At 37.8% G+C, this 19,993-nt stretch overlaps 1 protein-coding gene across 1 annotated transcript; it reads left to right on the forward strand.

Moving 5' to 3' along the window:
* The first annotated feature begins 4,834 nt into the window (after nucleotides 1–4,834).
* Nucleotides 4,835–19,963, forward strand: tmem150c (transmembrane protein 150C). Its single transcript, XM_051684003.1, has 8 exons — nucleotides 4,835–5,054; nucleotides 9,131–9,224; nucleotides 9,836–9,889; nucleotides 10,792–10,824; nucleotides 10,914–10,981; nucleotides 11,729–11,856; nucleotides 11,939–12,116; nucleotides 18,237–19,963. Exons 2-8 carry the CDS (start codon nucleotides 9,151–9,153, stop codon nucleotides 18,443–18,445), a joined length of 744 nt encoding a protein of 247 aa, XP_051539963.1. The 5' UTR covers nucleotides 4,835–5,054; nucleotides 9,131–9,150; the 3' UTR covers nucleotides 18,446–19,963.
* Nucleotides 19,964–19,993: the final 30 nt, after the last annotated feature.

Genomic DNA, 19,993 nt, shown 5'->3' on the forward strand with positions numbered 1-19,993 from the left:
TGTTATACAGGGAGAAGAGTAGTGGGGAGAACACAAATCCCTGGGGGGCATGTGCTGGAAGTGAATTTCCCCTGTCTCACTAACTGCTGCCTGTCCATCAGAAAGCTGGAGATCCACTGACAGACAGACTTGGGAACAGAGAGTTGGTGTAATTTAGTCCAGAAAATAGCCGGGATGATAGTGTTGAAAGCCGAACTGAAGTCCACAAAAAGGATCCTTGCATATGTCCCTGGTCTGTCCAGATGTTGCAGGATATGATGCAATCCCATGTTGACTGCATCATCCACAGACCTGTCAATAAGCAAATTGAAGGGGATCTAGAAAGGGTCCAGTGAAGTCTTTCAGGTGGGCCAACACCAGTCTCTCAAATGACTTCATGACCACAGACGTCAGAGCGACGGGTCTGTAGTCATTAAGTCCTGTGATTTTGGATTTCTTTGGGATGATGGTGGAGCATTTGAAGCAGCAGGGAACTTTACACTGCTCCAGTGATCTATTGAAGATCTGTGTGAAGATGGGGGCCAGCTGGTCAGTACAGGATTTTAGACAAGTGGGTGAAACACCATCTGGGCCCTGTGCTTTCCTTGTCTTTTTTTTCCAGAAAACACGGCATACCTCCTCATCACAGACCTTAAGTGCAGGTTGAGTAGCAGGAGAGGGGAGGAGGGGGGTTGCAGGAGGTGTTGATGCTTGTGTGAAGTGAAGGTCAGAGCAGGTGTGGGGTCTGGACTTTTCACATCTACAGTAAAACACATTCAAGTCATCAGCCAGTTGTTGGTTCCCTACAGTGTTGGGGGATGGTGTCTTGAAGTTATGAAAGTCTTTCAGGCCTCTCCACACTGATGCAGGGTCATTAGCTGAAAACTTTGTTTTCCTTGCTTATCAAAGTAGCTTCTTTTAGACACTCTAATTTCCTTATTCAGTGTGTTCCTTGCCTGATTGTACAATATTTTATCCCCACTTCTGTAAGCATCCTCTTTGGCCTGATGAAGCTGCATGAGTTTTGCTGTAAACCATGGTTTGTCATTGTTCTATGTTAAATAAGTCCTAGTAGGAATGCACATATCCTCACAGAAACTGATTTATGATGTTACAGTATCTGTGAGCTCGTCCAGATTGGTGTCTGCAGCCTCAAATACACTCCAATCAATGCAGTCAAAGCAGGCTTGTAGTTCCAGCTCTGCTTCATTGGTCCATCTATTTACAGTCTTTACTACAAGTTTAGCTGATTTTACTTTCTGCCTGTAGGTTGGAAGAAGATGAACCAGACAGTGATCAAAGAGTCCCAAAGCTGCACATGGGACAGAGCGATATGCATCCTTTATTGTTGTGTAGCAATAATCCAATGTATTTCTGTCTCTGGTGGAGCATGTAAAGTGCTGTCTGTATTTTGGCAGTTCATGGGTGAGGTTAGCTTTATTAAAATCTCCCAGAATAATAATAAGTGAGTCCGGGTATTGTTGTTCCGTGTCTGTGATCTGATCAGCCAGCTGTTGCAGCACTGCATTCACACATGCGTGTGGAGGAATATAAACACTCACCAGGATAAGGAAAACCCCCGCGGCGAGTAGAAAGGCTTACAGTTGATAAAGAGTGCTTCCAAATCAGGACAGCACAACTTCTTTAACGTTGTTACATCTGTACACCAACTTTCATTGATGTAAATGCATGTTCCACTGCCTCTCGTTTTCCTCGTTAACTCAGAAATACGATCCGCTCTGAACAGCTGAAAGCCCGGCAGATGTAATGTACTATCCGGAATGGCTTCACTCAGCCAGGTTTCTTTGAGGCACAAGGCAGCAGAGTTTGAAAAGTCCTTGTTTGTATGGGTGAGGAGATGTAATTCGTCCATTTTGTTAGGGAGAGAGCAGAGATTCGCTAGATGAATATTCAGCAGTGCTGTTCAAAAGCCATGCTGTCGGAGCATGACCAGTGTGCCGGCTCTCTTCTCTCTCCTGCATTTCATAGCGCGCTTACACAACACAGCTGCGCTTCCGAATAGTCCAAAACCAGGAAAAGACTGTCTGGTATGTGGTGCCAAATGTTCAGCAGTTCGTCCCTGGTAAAATTGATTGGAAAAAACTTACTAAACACAGAAAAAACAAAACAAAAAAGAATTGGAGAGCTCCACACCGAGGTGGGCATCTGCTGCGCCATCTTGTATCAGTCAATCAATCAATAATGACATGACTTAATGTACATTTTGTAATGCTCAAGAAGTGTTTGGACACTCAAGTCACAATTAAAAATGTATGATGAGCATCGTTCATTGCATTAGACAACAAAATATCAAAGCAAGTGGCATTTATATATTTACAGTTTTTTTTTTTTTAAGATAGAACAAGCACACATTTCAAGTGAAAGTTCAGAGAGCTTTGTGGTTGTCAAACATGAGTAGAACATATGTCGTGAACTACACCTGTGGTTACTCTGCAAGGACACCTGTGTTAACTTGATGGGACCTGATTGCATACATTTACTTAAAGAATAGTAAGTAATATGATACCCAGCATGTATCTTTGGACAAAGTGGTGAAGCCAGGAATGTTATACAAGGGTGGCCAGACAGGGGCCAGCAATCACTCTGGGGTGGCACAGCAAAAAATAAATCAATAAATCAATGTACAAACAAAACATACTGGGCTATTTTAAGTGCCCACAACACAGTAATATATAATCAATTGTATTTATTTATAATAAAAGGAATAGTTTACACAGAAATTTACATTTTGTCATTGTTTCCTCTTACCCTCATGTTGTTCCTAACCCGTATGAACTGACTTCCATGGAACACAAAAGGAGATGTTAGGCCAAATGTTAGCCTGTGTCAACTTGTCATTTGTATAGAAAAAATTATGCAATAAAACTATTCATTAATAAGGCATTTTAATCCTGGTCAGTTAATCAGTTTGAAAAAATAAGACTTGTATGGGAAGATGGGGGAAGATGCCCCCCTTAAAAACAGTGTGCGTTTACATCTAAATTGTAACATTTAGAGATGAGTTTAGCATGTAAGAGATCATGATGCATCATCCAACATATTATTAGGGGAAATAAATTGAAACATTTGCTAATTTAGTTTTTATAGCACAAAATGAAAAATTATGAAAAGTAAGTACTGGAGGTAGCTAGTGTTAATCTTGTGGGACTTTCACAGTTCAAGTGGTTCCCGTCATAGAAATATCCAAAAATGCATGTTTAAAGCACGCTCACCCAAATTTTCCTCATCATTTACTCATCCTCATGGTATCCCAGATGTGTATGACTGTCTTTCTTCTGCAGAACGCAAATTAAGATTTTTAGAAGAATATTTTAGCTCTGTAGGTCCTCACAATGCAAAAATGTTTAAGCTCCAAAATCCACATAAAGGGAGCATAAAAGTAATCTGAATGACTCCAGTGGTTAAATCCATGTGTTCAGACATGATATGATAGGTGTGGGTGAGAAACAGATCAATATTTAAGTCCTTTTTACTATAAAACTCCATTTTCACTTTCACATTCTTTTTTTTTTCTTCTTTTTTTTTAAGCATTATCTTAATTTGTTACTCAAAAATGCATCTTGCTGTCTTAAAAGTATTTGCAAGTTCACTAATTTGTGTCTATGCAGTATGTGCACTATATCAATATAATCCCCCTGGGGGCCTTTTACCCCAAGTGAGGTAACCCCAGAGTGGGGTAAAAGGCCCCCTTGCCAACTTAAAAAGAAAAAAGAAAAGAAAAAGGTAAAAACATTTTTATTCAAAACAACTTTCTGCTGTTATTTCTTTTAACACATTATGTTGCTCTATCAATTTTCAATAAAATAAATGTATTTCTTGAATCTTGAGACACTTTGTAACCAGAAAAAAAGCTACATTTCCTTATGGTGTGCTTTAGCCCCATTGTACCCTACTTTTTCGCCTCAAAAGTATAGCCACAAGACATAAACAATATGCATGTTAACATGATTTTTGTGAAAATTGCTTAACTTTTTCTGTGTAAAGTTACAGTATAGCCAATTTTACAACTCTAAAATCCTAAAACGACTGTAAAAATTACACTTTAAACAACTTTACAGCTCAAATAATACATGAGTTTTAACAGAAGAATTAAAGTAAGTGCTTTTATAAAATTATAAGCTTCACATTTATGCCTTTAAACCCTCCAAAAATTACAAATAAATATTTTTTTTTATTTTATTTTTATTTTTTTTTTCCTGTGGTAATCAACATTATGCAACAAATGCTGTCAGTTAATCTTAACTTGAATTGAACCCTGAATCTTCCTTTAAATTCACTATGCATCAATTGGATATCCTATTCATTCAGCGAATCGGTTCATTCGGACGGTTCGTTGCAATGAACCGATTTAAAAACGATTCACCAATTCTTTTGAGTCATCACCTTCTACGTAGCTACTCTAAAGAATTTAGAAACAAATACTGATCTGAAAAACCTATAATGAAACATCAAAAGCTTTTATAATCTCAATATATATATATATATATAGCCAACTCAAGAACCCTGAGTTGCCCAAATGGCTCTTCATAAGAGGTTTATTCGCAGAAAGAACCATTGCAGTACCTTTGATTTCGCACAGAATTTTAGCGTACTTTTTTCCTTTTTTTATTTTTTTATTTATTTATTTATTTGTAGTAAAATGCATTCTAGTCAAATATTACTGTTTATGATTATGTTTTCAAGTAGGTTATAACCTCTGTTGCGTGTTGTTTATGGCGCAAACATGTTACCCACCTCACCGTTTACTCTCTTACTGACGAGTGATGCGCAAACGCTTAGCGAATCGATTCGAACGAATCATTGAGAACATATTAAAAGGAACAACTCTTTCGCAAATCGGACATGCAATGTTTGAACACCATTAAGCTCTGTTCAGACCGAGTCCGTCAGGGCCCGATACTAGCTGTAAAGACTTCACATTGCACAAGTCCCTCATGTTATCTTCTCTAGACATCTCACATACAACCGAATGCAAACGATGCCTGTCTTAGAGTCCTCGTGAAATGAAGAAGACACGGGCTTAATCCGCGATAGAAGATTGTACCGTTTACAAGGTACGATTTAATGCTCATTGCCTTTCTTCCTTTTTATTACATAATAAAACTTTGCCTTTTGACATCCTCACTGCTAAATGCTGATGATATTTCAGACAGTTGAGGCTGTGTGTTTCGATTCCGAATGCTTCATAATGAGCATAGCCATGTTTGGTTTCGCTTTTGTCTTCTGTGAGAGAACATAGATACATCTCTAGGGATACATTTTTAATGCACATTTCAGAACTCTAATCATAAACCGTTTAAATTGATTTCATATTGAAATAATAAGTACCTCTCACCAAGATCATATTTAGCTGCTATAAGTTAACATATTTCCTGGTCTGTTGTCTCCATCTTATATATTACGGCTCTGCAACCGTATTGAGCCGGATTTTCAACAACAGAGTAAACCCAGTTTCAGCACCAGGAACTGTCCACTTCAAGAGCACAAAAATAAAGAACCTAAATGCTGTAAAGTTAGCTTTATGCGTGCTGGAGTTAAAGGAATGTTCCAGGTTGAATACAAGTTAAGCTCAATCGACAGCATTTGTGGCATAATACTGATTACCACAAAAATTTATTTTGACTCGTTCCTCCTTTTCTTTAACAAAAGCAAAAATCGAGGTGACAGTGAGGCACTTACAATGGAAGTGAATGGGGCCAATTTTTGGAGGGTTTAAAGGCAGAAATGTGAAGCTTATAATTTTACAACAGCATTTACATTAATTATTCTGTTAAAACTTGTATATTATTTGAGTTGTAAAGTTGTTTATATCGTTGTTTTACAGTGACAGCGTTAAATCATAATGGCAACAAAGTTGCAGAATTGTATATTACTTTACACAGAAAAGGTTAGTAAGCAATTTTACCACACTAAAATCTTCTTAACATGGATATTGTTTTCATCTTGTGGCTATACTTTTGAAACAGTATGTATGTAAACGTTTATGGATTGGCCCCATTAACTTCTATTGAAGGTGCTGCACTCTAAGCCAGATTTTTGCTTTTTAAAAGTAAAAGAGGGGCGAGTCGGAATTAATTTTTGAGGTAATACATTTTTGTGGTAATTAACATTATGCCACAAATTCAGTTGATTGAGCTTATCTTGTTTTGAACCGAATATAAATTATATTTTGATACATTTTGATGTTTTATTTTTCATTAATCAAAGAGATAATGCAGTGTCAGAGCGAGAGCGAGACAGAGACCCAATAGCAGAAGAACAGTTTTTTCATTCAAGGATTCATTAACGACAAATGTCAACATAAACTGTGCTGGTGAAGTATCAGAATCCCAGCAGTGGCTGCAGTAGCAGGAGGCGAGGAACAAGTCTGTGTGCACGTAGTGGGTGCACAGCGGACAAAGGAGGAGTGTGTTTGTAGAAAGGTGTATGCATTGTGGAAGTCAGGAGCAGATCCGTAGGAAGAGTCCATTGTTGCGTGGTGTGGTGCAGAGAACAGAGCCCAGACGAAGTAGGTCAGTCGTATTCCCGACACACGGGCAGAGATGAGGAATCCTCCACTGGCAATTCGTGGGCGGCGAGGACAGGCGTACAGCAAACTGGAAGGCAACCACACTTCCCGACACATGGGCAGAGACAGGCAACCAACAGACACATGATACCGCACCAACCAGACAAAGAGAGCAAGGTTAGCCGCTTGACAGCACAAGCAATAATCTAGTGAAGACACTGAGGACACACAAGGATTAAGTAGGGAGTGCAATCAGAGTGGAACAGATGTAGCTAGCACATTAATCAGGGGCATGATCAGCGCTTCCCCGGGAACGATCACTGTTCCCATGGAAACACTGATCATGTGTGCCGGCTCCACCTGCAAGACATGAGGGAGAGAGAAAAAAAACAGCAAAATAAACCGGCAAACTCACCGCAGCTGTGACAGAAACCCCTCCCATAGGGACACCTCCTGGCATCCCCAGCAGAATTAACTTGCTGGAGGTGAAACTGATCAATTAGGGCACAGTCCAGGATGTCCCAACACCTCTCCTCAGGTCCATAGCCCTCGCAGTAAACCAGGTATTGGTACCCTCTGCCCCTCCACCTAACGTCGATCAGTCTCCTGACCGTATACGCCAGAGAGCCCTCAACAAGATGCGGGTGAAATTAAACTGAGTGAAAAATAATGCCCAGCGAGCCTGTCTAGAGTTGAGGCATTTTACGTTATGGATGTACTATAGGTCCTTATGGTCAATCCAGACCACGAAAGGTATCCCTGAATCCTCTAAACAATGATGCCACTCGCCCAAAGCCAAAGACTGGACAGGGGAGACAGCAGAATTCTGAATTCTAACAGTGTGATGAACAATAAGAGCTCCAAGCAAGAACATTGTTGGCTGTCCAATCTATGTATGGGTTGTGCATTACCAACCATGGATGCCCCAACACTACCGGGGTCGATGGGGATCAGATAAGATAAAAGGACTGTTGTTCTGATTGATTACCAGAGACAAGGGTGACTGGCTTGGTAGACTGGATGATGACTGACAGGGGCATGCCACTGAGGGTCTAGGCGGTGATGGGCTTGTCCAACTGGACCCTGGGAAGCCGCCATTTGGAGGCCAAGTTGATGTCAATGAAGTATCTTTTGGCTCCGGAATCCACCAGAGCCTAGACTGTGTGACTGACAGAGACATACTGCAGCCAGGCCGGGAGAAGAGTACGATGTCCGGGGGCTTTGTTCAAGGGTGTTGCGCTCGCCATTAATCCCATTCCTACTGACGAGCGGTGTCTTTTAATGGGCAGGCAGAAGAAAAATGGCCCGGCCAGGCACAAGTTAAGCAAAGTCCATTAACAAGGCATCGCTGCTTCTCCTTATGTGACATCGGGGTTCTCCCGACTTGCATGGGCTCAGTGTTGGGGCAAGATTCAGGTGACCTGGTCGAAGTAGTGGGTCGAAGGGAATGGTCAGCCGCTCGAGAGGGTGAAGAGTGGTGTCAACGGTGATTACGGCGTAGAGTCAGGCGTTGATCGACTCGGATAGCCAGGTCCACCAAGTCATCAATACAGATGGGGAGATCCAAAGGATAAATCTCATCCTGGACATCGTCGGAAAGCCCACGCAAGAATAGGTCCCATATGGCATGGTCATTCCACTCGCAGGAAGCAGCCAGGGTGCGAAACTCAATCGCATAGTCAGCGACTCGCAGATCTCCTTGGGACAGTCCGGAAAAGACAATGCAAATCAGGACAAATCTAGAACAGGATTCATGACTTTCACACTGAAATTTCATGAGACGCACATTGAGCTACACATAACACATACAGTATTCTACACATAAGATACACTTATGTCACACATATGTATTTTATCAGGCAAATATTGAGTCTAAATAGACAACATTGCACAACTTACATCATTTCAATTGTAAACCCAAAAGACAATAGTCATATCACACTGCTCGTGTGTTGTACTTGCTGTAGTTTACATTTATGTTGTTTCTTCATCAAATATCAATGTCAAATGTAAATCAAGTCACTGAAACATCAGCGCAACCTTGAGTAAGAAATTGCTTGTACTGTATATTATGTATGTGTATATGCATATAGAATACTGATAATTCACCATTGTTGATAATTCATTGTTGCACATAAAAATTAACGTGATATCCGATAGTAATTATTTGTATGAACATAGTACTAATTTCTCTTGTAATAAAGAAAGAAATAGATATTCTGTGATAGTAAACTTATATAGATATGAAATAATAAAAAAAAGTATAATTTATATATATTTGCAATTTTGCCAATTTTTTGTGTTACACTAATTATAAGAGATAGACTGAGGAATACTAAAGAGGTGGGGGAACAACTCCCAAAAAATGGATGAGGCACAGGGTGTAGAATGAGGTTCTGTGTCACTAAGACCTGAGGTATGCATTTAAGGGTGGCTGCATGTACCAGCAACACAAGGGTGTATATGAGTAAAATGTTTTGGTTTGTTTATTTTTTCACTGGCCCACTCAGCATACCAGAAATTCTCCATGACGTTTCGAGACTGGTCAGTTATTTTATTTAGTGTCCAAATTAATTTTGGGGCAACTGTGTTTCTCAGAATGGGGTGTTTGTTGTGTTTCAGGGGGCAGTTCAGAAGGAGTCATGAGGAAGTGCAGTCCATGGATGTTTCTGCCCGTTATGTTTTCTCTCTTCACAGCTGCTGGCCTGTGGGTCGTGTGAGTGCATGATCTGCTTGAACCTAATCCATTTCAATATTTTAATTTAATTTTTAACACTGGTTTGATGGCAGCTTAAGTATCTGTAAACCATGCACAAGATATCATAGCATAATAAGCACATGGCTAGTGTCAATGTTTTTAAAAAAATTGGACACTATGTTATAATTGTTCATAACAAACAGCTCTAATGCATGCTGTCTTTTTTTTTTTTTTTTTTTTTATCTTTTTCATCCAAAAACAATTTATATTATCTACAGGTGCATATTTATTTATTTATTTGTTTATTTATTTTGTTGATCTTGGACAGTGGTTCCACATGTTTGAGTTTTCTTAAATTAAAATTATCATGTATTATCAACTTAAATACTTCAAGTACAGGGAACCAAATCAGTTGAACCCGACAAAACATAGCATGTCAAAATGACTTAAATGAAACTATTTTAGTGAAATGCTACTGTGGTGGGATGAGCAAGAAACAGACACAGTGGGTGTGCCGTCAGGCCTCGAAGGGGCGTTGATTTAAAGTAATAAAACACAGAAAAGGGGAAATAAAGTGTCCAAAGGGGCTGGTGTCCAAAACAATTAATTTATTTTAACATTTAAAACAGGTATTTCATTGCTGTGGAGGATAAGAAAATCACCCCCCTCAGTTTGGAGTACAAGTAAGTGAAGTTAAACTAATAATTGGGTGGTTCTTCAACCTTTAGCACTGTGGATTTCTTGAAAGTTAAGTCTCGTTAAAACATTCTTCACACTCACTATTTTTCATGAAAATTCCCACCACAGTGTAATTTCCAGCACATCACAAATTCTGTTTTGTGTTAAACAGAATTCTGTGCTGGAAATGACACTGATGGAAATGCCATTTTAATGTTTTTGAAATAAAATAGCCAACTCTTATGTCTTGCTGAGACTATTTTGATAGCTAACATTTTTTGTATACTAAATACACATATTTAAACAATATTTTTACACTTTTTACATAATTTTGCAAAATGAAAGCTTGATTGGAGATGGCGCCCAAGAAAAATATTCCACTCAAGTGATATTTAACTTACATTTTTTTGTTTTCTTCAAACATCACTTTTTCATCACTCATATTTCATCTCAAGCATCCTCTTCACTGACACTTATCCAGTACACTAACTTCAGAAAAAACTTTATTAGAGGCTAAATTGTTTGGTGTGGTGGAAATGAACTGTGGGACAGTTGTAATAAAATAAAATAAAAAAATTATAGAAATAATTTTCACATAATAAATATTTAAATGGACTCTTTGTTTAGACCATCATAGTTATATATATATTATAATTGATTTCCATAATTTAATATTGAAAGTCTGGGTCTGGGACATGGCTAAAACAATCAAATCAGCACATAAAAGGCATTTGAAGTACCAAAAATAAATTATGAAGGCATGGTAAAGCATCCGTTTTGTGACCTTCATAAAAAAATAAAAAATAAAATAAAACACGTTTTTATAGAAATCAAGCCTTGGGACACAAAATTGCCCAAAGTTGAAGAAACACCATTTTTGAACTACAAATTGATTTTCTGTTTATAGGAGGTCAGAATCAAAATCTCCTCCATATATCAGGTGAATCTTTATAAACTTTATTTCTATTTACATCTTTTGCATTTTTAGAGGCCTGATGGATTTTCTTAACAACTTTCCTTACCGTTTAGTATTGCAGGTAATGCACCTCCTGCCAGCTGTGTGTTCAGTCAAGTCATGAACATGGCGGCTTTTGTAGGTATGAATGCTGCTTAAATTCTGTCAAAGGAGTCGTTTTTCTTAGAAGAAACCATTTTTCTGCAGTACAGTGGTTTTTAACATGTGGGTGGTGACTTACGGGTCTGATTTGCTCAGATAATGGATAGCAGGGCAAAACAATGCTAAACGCAAAATAATTACATGCGAGTAACTAAAAAATTGTGCATAGCAAGGATAGCAAAATACATAGGCTTATCAACTTTTAAAAGAAAAGAGAAAACGCTTCCCATATCTTTTGTACAGGACATCATTTTGACACCACTGTATGTGGGTCAAAAAGACATGCAGGTTAAGTTAAGTGGAGACCCTAAATTGCCTGTAGGTGTGAGTGAGAGTGTGAATGTGTATGTCTGTGTGTGTTGTCCTGTGATGGACTGGCCACCTGTCCAGGGTGTTTCCCTGCCTTCGGCCCGAGACAGCTGGGATAGGCTCCAGCACTACCCGTGACCCTGCATAGGACAAGCGGCTATAGAACATGGATGGATGGATGGATGTACAGTATGTGGGTCGCCACTTGATGTCCAGTGTAAAATCTGGGTCCTGAAGCGAAACCAGTTAGGAACGACTGATTTAATATGCACTAAAATTGTAGACTAATGCAGTTGATGCAGTGTCCAAATAGTCCATCCTTCTTCCAGCATCATATTGCAATATGAACATCCTTTAGTTTTTACTTTGTGCTACAGTCAAAATGAAATTAATTCTCTCATGGTCTCATGGGCTGTAGGATTTATTCTCGGAGTGCTCCGATATCTGCAGCTGAAACCGAGGGTTCAAAAACCCTGGCTCAACATCGGCAGTCTAGTGGCTTTGTCTCTCACCTGCTTCGGAATGACCTTAGTTGGGAATTTCCAGGTATGAATCATTTCCATGTGCTACATACACCAGATTTTGCTTAACAGTTCCATGCATTCTTATATTTTTCTTTTTGAAACAGCTGTCAAATTATGAGGAACTGCATAATATTGGCACATCCATGACCTTTGGCCTAGGCACGCTCTTCTGCTGGGTCCAGTCCTTCATGACACTAAAGGTCAACTTGTATAATGAAGGAAAGCGAGCAGGCATCCCCCGCTTCCTGTTGTCCGGGGCAGTCACTTCCTGCATGCTGCTTTGTATCCTTCTTCCTTCCAGTGTATAACTTACTTAACTACAGCAACACAGGTGAGCATTTCATACCATATTGCCAAACTAGTCAAATGCAAGTAAATAATAGTCTATTGTAGGGCTGGGCAAAAAAAAAGAATAATTAAATACAATTATATATATATATATATATATATATATATATATATATATATATATATATATATATATATATATATATACACACACACTACCAGTCAAAAGTTTTGAAACACTTAATGTTTCACATGATCTTAAAAATCTTTTGATCTGAAGGCGTATGCTTAAATGTTTGAAATTAGTTTTGTAGACAAAAATATAATTGTGCCACCATATTAATTTATTTCATTATAAAACTAATATTTAATTTAAAATAAAAAAGTTTTTGAAATTGATGACTTGGACCAAATAATAAAGAAAAGCAGCCAATAAGTGCCCAACATAGATGGGAACTCCTTCAATACTGTTTAAAAAGCATCCCAGGGTGATACCTCAAGAAGTTGGTTGAGAAAATGTCAAGAGTACATGTCTGCAAATTCTAGGCAAAGGGTGACTACTTTGAATATTCTAAAATATAACGACAGTTTTGATTTATTTTGGATTTTGTTTAGTCACAACATAATTCCCATAGTTCGATTTGTGTTATTCCATAGTTTTGATGACTTTACTATTATTCTAAAATGTAAAAAAAAAAATAATAATAAAGAATGAGTAAGTGTTTCAAAACTCTTGACCGGTAGTGTATATATATATATATATATATATATATATATATATATATATATATATATATATATATATATACAGTTGTGCTCAAAAGTTTGCATACCCTTGGAGAATTGGTAATATATGTACCATTTTTAAAGAAAACAGACAGGGAAAACACATTTCTTTTATTTCTTATGGGATTCATATTCAACTGTAGGTTATAACAAAATGGCACAATCATAAAACAAAACATGGCAACAAAGAAAAAAATGAAATGACCCCTGTTCAAATGTCTGCATACCCTTAGTTCTTAATACTGTGTATTGCCCCCTTTAGCATCAATGACAGCGTGCAGTCTTTTGTAATAGTTGTCTATGAGGCCCCAAATTCTTGCAAGTGGTATAGCTGCCCATTCGTCTTGGCAAAATTCCTCCAGGTCATGCAAAGTCTTTGGTCGTCTTGCATGAACCGCACGTTTGAGATCTCCCCAGAGTGGCTCGATGATATTAAGGTCAGGAGACTGTGATGGCCACTCCAGAACCTTCACGTTTTTCTGCTGTAACCACTGGAGGGTCAACTTGGCCTTGTGCTTAGGGTCATTGTCATGCTGGAAAGTCCAAGAGCGTCCCATGCGCAGCTTTCGTGCAGAAGAATGCAAATGGTCTGCCAGTATTTTCTGATAACATGCCGCATTCATCTTGCCATCAATTTTCACAAGATTCCCCGTGCCTTTAGAGCTCACACACCCCCAACACATCAGTGAGCCACCACCATGCTTCACTGTGGGGATGGTATTCTTTTCACTATAGGCCTTGTTGACCCCTCTCCAAACATAGCGCTTATGGTTGTGACCATAAAGCTCTATTTTGGTCTCGTCACTCCAAATTACAGTGTGCCAGAAGCTGTGAGGCATGTCAAGGTGTTGTCGGGCATATTGTAACCGGGCTTTTTTGTGGCATTGGTGCAGTAAAGGCTTCTTTCTGGCAACTCAACCATGCAGCTCATTTTTGTTCAAGTATCGTCGTATTGTGCTCCTTGAAACAACCACACCGTCTTTTTCCAGAGCAGCCTGTACTTCTCCTGAGGTTACCTGTGGGTTTTTCTTTGTATCCCGAACAATTCTTCTGGCAGTTGTGGCTGAAATCTTTCTTGGTCTACCTGACCTTGGCTTGGTATCAAGAGATCCCCGAATTTTCTACTTCTTAATAAGTGATTGAACAGTACTGACTGGCATTTTCAAGGCTTTGGATATCTTTTTATATCCTTTTCCATCTTTATAAAGTTCCATTACCTTGTTACGCAGGTCTTTTGACAGTTCTTTTCTGCTCCCCATGGCTCAGTATCTAGCCTGCTCAGTGCATCCACATGAGAGCTAACAAACTCATTGACTATTTATACACAGACACTAATACAATTTAAAAAGCCACAGGTGTGGGAAATTAACCTTTAATTGCCATTTAAACCTGTGTGTGTCACCTTGTGTGTCTGTAACAAGGCCAAACATTCAAGGGTAAGTAAACTTTTGAGGGCCATTTAGGTGATTTCTGTTATCATTATGATTTAAAAAGGAGCCAAACAACTATGTGATAATAAATGGCTTCATATGATCACTATCCTTAAATAAAACTTTAAAAAAAAGTTTTTTTGCATGATCAGTCATATTTTCAAAATCAATGCCAAAATTTCACAATTTCTGCCAGGGTATGCAAACTTTTGAGCACAACTGTATGTATATATATATATACAGGTGCATCTCAATAAATTAGAATGTCGTGGAAAAGTTCATTTATTTCAGTAATTCAACTCAAATTGTGAAACTCGTGTATTAAATAAATTCAATGCACACAGACTGAAGTAGTTTAAGTCTTTGGTTCTTTTAATTGTGATGATTTTGGCTCACATTTAACAAAAACCCACCAATTCAGTATCTCAAAAAATTAGAATATGGTGACATGCCAATTAGCTAATCAACTCAAAACACCTGCAAAGGTTTCCTGAGCCTTCAAAATGGTCTCTCAGTTTGGTTCACAAGGCTACACAATCATGGGGAAGACTGCTGATCTGACAGTTGTCCAGAAGACTATCATTGACACCCTTCACAAGGAGGGTAAGCCACAAACATTCATTGCCAAAGAAGCTGGCTGTTCACAGAGTGCTGTATCCAAGCATGTTAACAGAAAGTTGAGTGGAAGGGAAAAGTGTGGAAGAAAAAGATGCACAACCAACCGAGAGAACCGCAGCCTTATGAGGATTGTCAAGCAAAATCGATTCAAGAATTTGGGTGAACTTCACAAGGAATGGACTGAGGCTGGGGTCAAGGCATCAAGAGCCACCACACACAGACGTGTCAAGGAATTTGGCTACAGTTGTCATATTCCTCTTGTTAAGCCACTCCTGAACCACAGACAACGTCAGAGGCGTCTTACCTGGGCTAAGGAGAAGAAGAACTGGACTGTTGCCCAGTGGTCCAAAGTCCTCTTTTCAGATGAGAGCAAGTTTTGTATTTCATTTGGAAACCAAGGTCCTAGAGTCTGGAGGAAGGGTGGAGAAGCTCATAGCCCAAGTTGCTTGAAGTCCAGTGTTAAGTTTCCACAGTCTGTGATGATTTGGGGTGCAATGTCATCTGCTGGTGTTGGTCCATTGTGTTTTTTGAAAACCAAAGTCACTGCACCCGTTTACCAAGAAATTTTGGAGCACTTCATGCTTCCTTCTGCTGACCAGCTTTTTAAAGATGCTGATTTCATTTTCCAGCAGGATTTGGCACCTGCCCACACTGCCAAAAGCACCAAAAGTTGGTTAAATGACCATGGTGTTGGTGTGCTTGACTGGCCAGCAAACTCACCAGACCTGAACCCCATAGAGAATCTATGGGGTATTGTCAAGAGGAAAATGAGAAACAAGAGACCAAAAAATGCAGATGAGCTGAAGGCCACTGTCAAAGAAACCTGGGCTTCCATGCCACCTCAGCAGTGCCACAAACTGATCACCTCCATGCCACGCCGAATTGAGGCAGTAATTAAAGCAAAAGGAGCCCCTACCAAGTATTGAGTACATATACAGTAAATGAACATACTTTCCAGAAGGCCAACAATTCACTAAAAATGTTTTTTTTATTGGTCTTATGATGTATTCTAATTTTTTGAGATAGTGAATTGGTGGGTTTTTGTTAAATGTGAGCCAAAATCATCACAATTAAAAGAACCAAAGACTTAAACTACTTCAGTCTGTGTGCACTGAATTTATTTAATACACGAGTTTCACAATTTGAGTTGAATTACTGAAATAAATGAACTTTTCCACGACATTCTAATTTATTGAGATGCACCTGTGTATATATATATAATAAATAATAATAGTAAAAATCTATTTTAAAATAATAATGGCATGTTTTCTATGTTTTTCACATTCACACAAGAAATAACTTTTATTTCCTGGGTGTTTATTGGTGTTTCTTCAACTTTGGGCACGTTTAGCGCTGTGGATTTCTAGAAAGTAAAGTCTGGTTAAAACATTTTTCACACTATTTGAATGAATATGTGTATTGACATTGTCTAATGCATAGCAGGATATTTATGTAATTTTTCTGAAAGTTCGTAGCTATAATTTTATTTATACCAAATACACATATTTAAATAATATTTTTGCACTTTTTGTATAATTTGGCAAAATGCTATCTTAACTGGAAATGATGCCCAATAAAACAAAACTGCTCACAAGTGATATTTACCTTGAATTTTGTTTTCCTGTTTTCCTCAAACATTACTTGTCTCATATTTAATCTCAGGCATTATCTTCATCATGTTCACACAATAAATATTAGAATGGTGTATTTCACTCTTTGTAGATTTTAAATATGTAATTTTTTCATTGTTTTTTTATTTTTTATAATGGATTTTTATAGTTTAATATTGAAAGTCTGGTTCTGGTACAGGGCTAATACAGTAAAATCAATACATAAAAGGCATTTGAAAAGTAACAAAAATTAATTATAAAGACCTGGTTAAAAGTTTCTAATTCAGTTTTAATGAGACCTTCATATAGCCAAAAATAACATAAAATAAATAAATAAATACAATTTTAAATCTGTTTGTTTTAATACAAATCAAACCCTGGAACATGCAAGTGCCCGAAGTTGAATAAGCATCCGCCAATAATACCAGTACATAAAAATAAACAGCAATAATTCCTTCTTTTTTTACTAAAATATGCTACATGGAAACTTCAATGATTTTTTTTTAGGAGCATGCCACGAGTTTTGAATTGATTCAAGACCTACAAACTCTAATGTCATCTTTGCTTCTGAAGTTAATATCACAGATGCAAATAAAACATGTTAACACTCACATACTTGTAAGTAGTGAAACAAGAAAGGATTGTAAAAATAGTCTAATGACACAGTCTTTAGTAAACTTCACTGCAAAATTTAAATCCAGCTGAAAAACAACCTGCTTAAGGATGGTCCTAGCTGGTTTAGTTGGTCTCCAAGCATGACCAGCTGAAAAATGCTAAAAGAAAATACAATAAAATAAATTAAAAAAATAAAAAAAACCTAAAGAAAGCACATAAAGGCAGACTAAAAGTAATCCATATGACTCCAGTGGTAAAATCCATGTCTTCAGAAGCGATATGATAGGTGTGGGAGAAAAACAGATCAATATTTAAGTCCTTTTTTACTATAAATCTCAACTTTTACTTTCACATTCTTCTTTTGTGTTTGGCAATTTGCTTTTTTTCATACATATCACCAACTTCTAGGTAGGGAGAATTTATAGTTAAAAAAAAGGACTCAGATGTTTTGTTTCTCACCCACACCAATCATATTGCTCCTGAAGATATGGATTTTAACCACTGGAGTCTTATGGACAGGGGCTGTTCTAGATTTTTTTTTTTACAGTGGGGGCAGATGCAGGGTCTGATTCTGTGGTGGCAGTGTTATACCCCCTGATGATAACACTGCCACCAAAGAATCAGACCCTGCATCTGCCCCCACTGTAAAAAAAAATCCTGGAACCGCCCCTGCTTATGGATTACATTAATGCTGCTTTTCTGGGCTTTTTTGAGCTTAAAAATTTTGGTACCTATTCTCTTGCATTGTGAGGACCAACAGAGCTAAAATATTCTTCTAAAAATCTTCGTTTGTGTTCAGCAGAAGAAAGACAGTCATACACATCTGGGATGGCATGAGGGTGAGTAAATGATGAGGAATTAGAATTGTTTGGGTGAACTATTCCCTATTTGCAATGTTGCCCTATTTTACACTCCCAGCAAAATCATTGCGTATATATCTTGAATATGCAATATACAGTATATTACCCAGCCCTACACTTTAATGATTACTCAACATGCTTCATTCACAGGAGTTAACCAGTTTTCTAAATTGCAGCCTTGACTTTCCATCTCAGATTTTGCTCTAATGGCACAACGGCTGCACATGCACGCTGCCCGCGCTCAGTGGGCCCTGGTCATGTTTTTCCTGACTTACCTGGGCACCTTTGCCATGGAGTTCCGCCATTACCATTTCGAGATTGTGTGTAGTGACGACCAGGACCCTCCTCTTAGTCTGTCTGAAAGCTTCTCGGAGGTCTCAGAGTACCAATCTGACCAGCTATAGTCCTCTGTTCAGCACAGTGCTTCCAGTGTTCACAACTTATCAGTTATGCATGTATTACTGAAATTAATCTCTCTAGAAAGCTCTCTGGATCAGTGTGTTCTTCTTTTTCTGAATGTGTAGATAGACTTTAAAGGTCTATTTTTTAAAAAAAAATTTTTTTCAAACAAACACATGAAATGCACAAACATTTACTGTGATGTGTTCTATTTTATGTGTGTCAAATAAGTGAAGCAACAAGGACACTTTCAGTGTGAGAAGATACAGAATCACTTTTGGCAAGATAATCCTTCAAAGACGTTGACAGTTTAGATTTAAACTATGCCTTTTTTTAATTAGTGTGAAGACTACAATAATCTTTACAATTTGCAATTAAAGGAACAGTTCATCCAGAAATGACTTTTGGGTGAACTATTCCTTTAATGTCAAAAAGAACTTAAAAGTGAGATGGAATCTGTTTTCATGTACACATGCTTTTTTTTTTTTTTTCATATTGATATTGCAAATTGAGAACCTTAAGTAGCGTATGGTGCATTTTATACTTGGATCAAACAGCTTGATTTCACATATTGTAATACATATCTGGCATTGGTCTTAATTCTGTATTCTATTACTAAACAGACATCCCATGAGAGCGATTTTACTGTTTTTGGGTGCAGGTGTATCTAAATGTTATATGTTAGACGTATCCATTTGGAATAAAATTTTACAACAACTTTTAATATTGAGTTTTACAAGACATATTAATGCTTGACAAGCGGTACAGTGACAACAAATCTGTGTCTAGGTGGTCGGGTAAAATTACTTTTGTGCAATACAACACTGCACTAAAAAGTACTGAGCCTCATATAGGACAGGCAGAAAATGTATTTTCTGAAATAGTTCTACATTCCCTCGCAGTAGCTACAGTTGAAGTCAAAATTTGACATACACCTTAGCCAAATACATTTAAACTCAGTTTTTCACAATTCCTGGCATTTAATCGTAGAAAACATTCCCTGTCTTAGGTCAGTTAGGATCACTACTTTGTAAAAAGGAAAGGGGTATAGTCAAACTATTTGTCCGATGTTGGATTCCAATAGAATGGTCCCTGAAGGTTTCTGCATTGTTCTGTCTTTTCTGAGCGCTGAAACAAAAACACTTATTAATTTGCACTTTATCAATTGACTCCGTTATTCATTTTATCTGACTCCAATTTATATTAATCTGACTCCGATTTAAGTTGACCTCTAATTTAGATTACAGCTCTAATTAATTTGTGATCATTCTTTTAATTTGATCTTTTTAAGATATTGATTACTCTGAATCGTCTTAATTTTCATTTGTCCTTTCGATCAATACTTGAATGTTGCTTAGAGTCTCACGCCGGCCGTTATTTCAATTACGTGGACTCACGTCACAAGATAGCCAGCTCAGTTCATAGTCAGAAGTTGCAGGGTAATCTAAATATCATCTGATTTGGCTTCTCTCATAATCAGATGATACCATCGCTTAGACACTTACAACTTGTTATGATGGACAATAAGCAGTGACTGAAGTCTTACATGGATT

This window comes from Myxocyprinus asiaticus, chromosome 42 (assembly GCF_019703515.2).
Source record: "Myxocyprinus asiaticus isolate MX2 ecotype Aquarium Trade chromosome 42, UBuf_Myxa_2, whole genome shotgun sequence".
In the NCBI taxonomy this organism is placed as follows: domain Eukaryota; kingdom Metazoa; phylum Chordata; class Actinopteri; order Cypriniformes; family Catostomidae; genus Myxocyprinus; species Myxocyprinus asiaticus.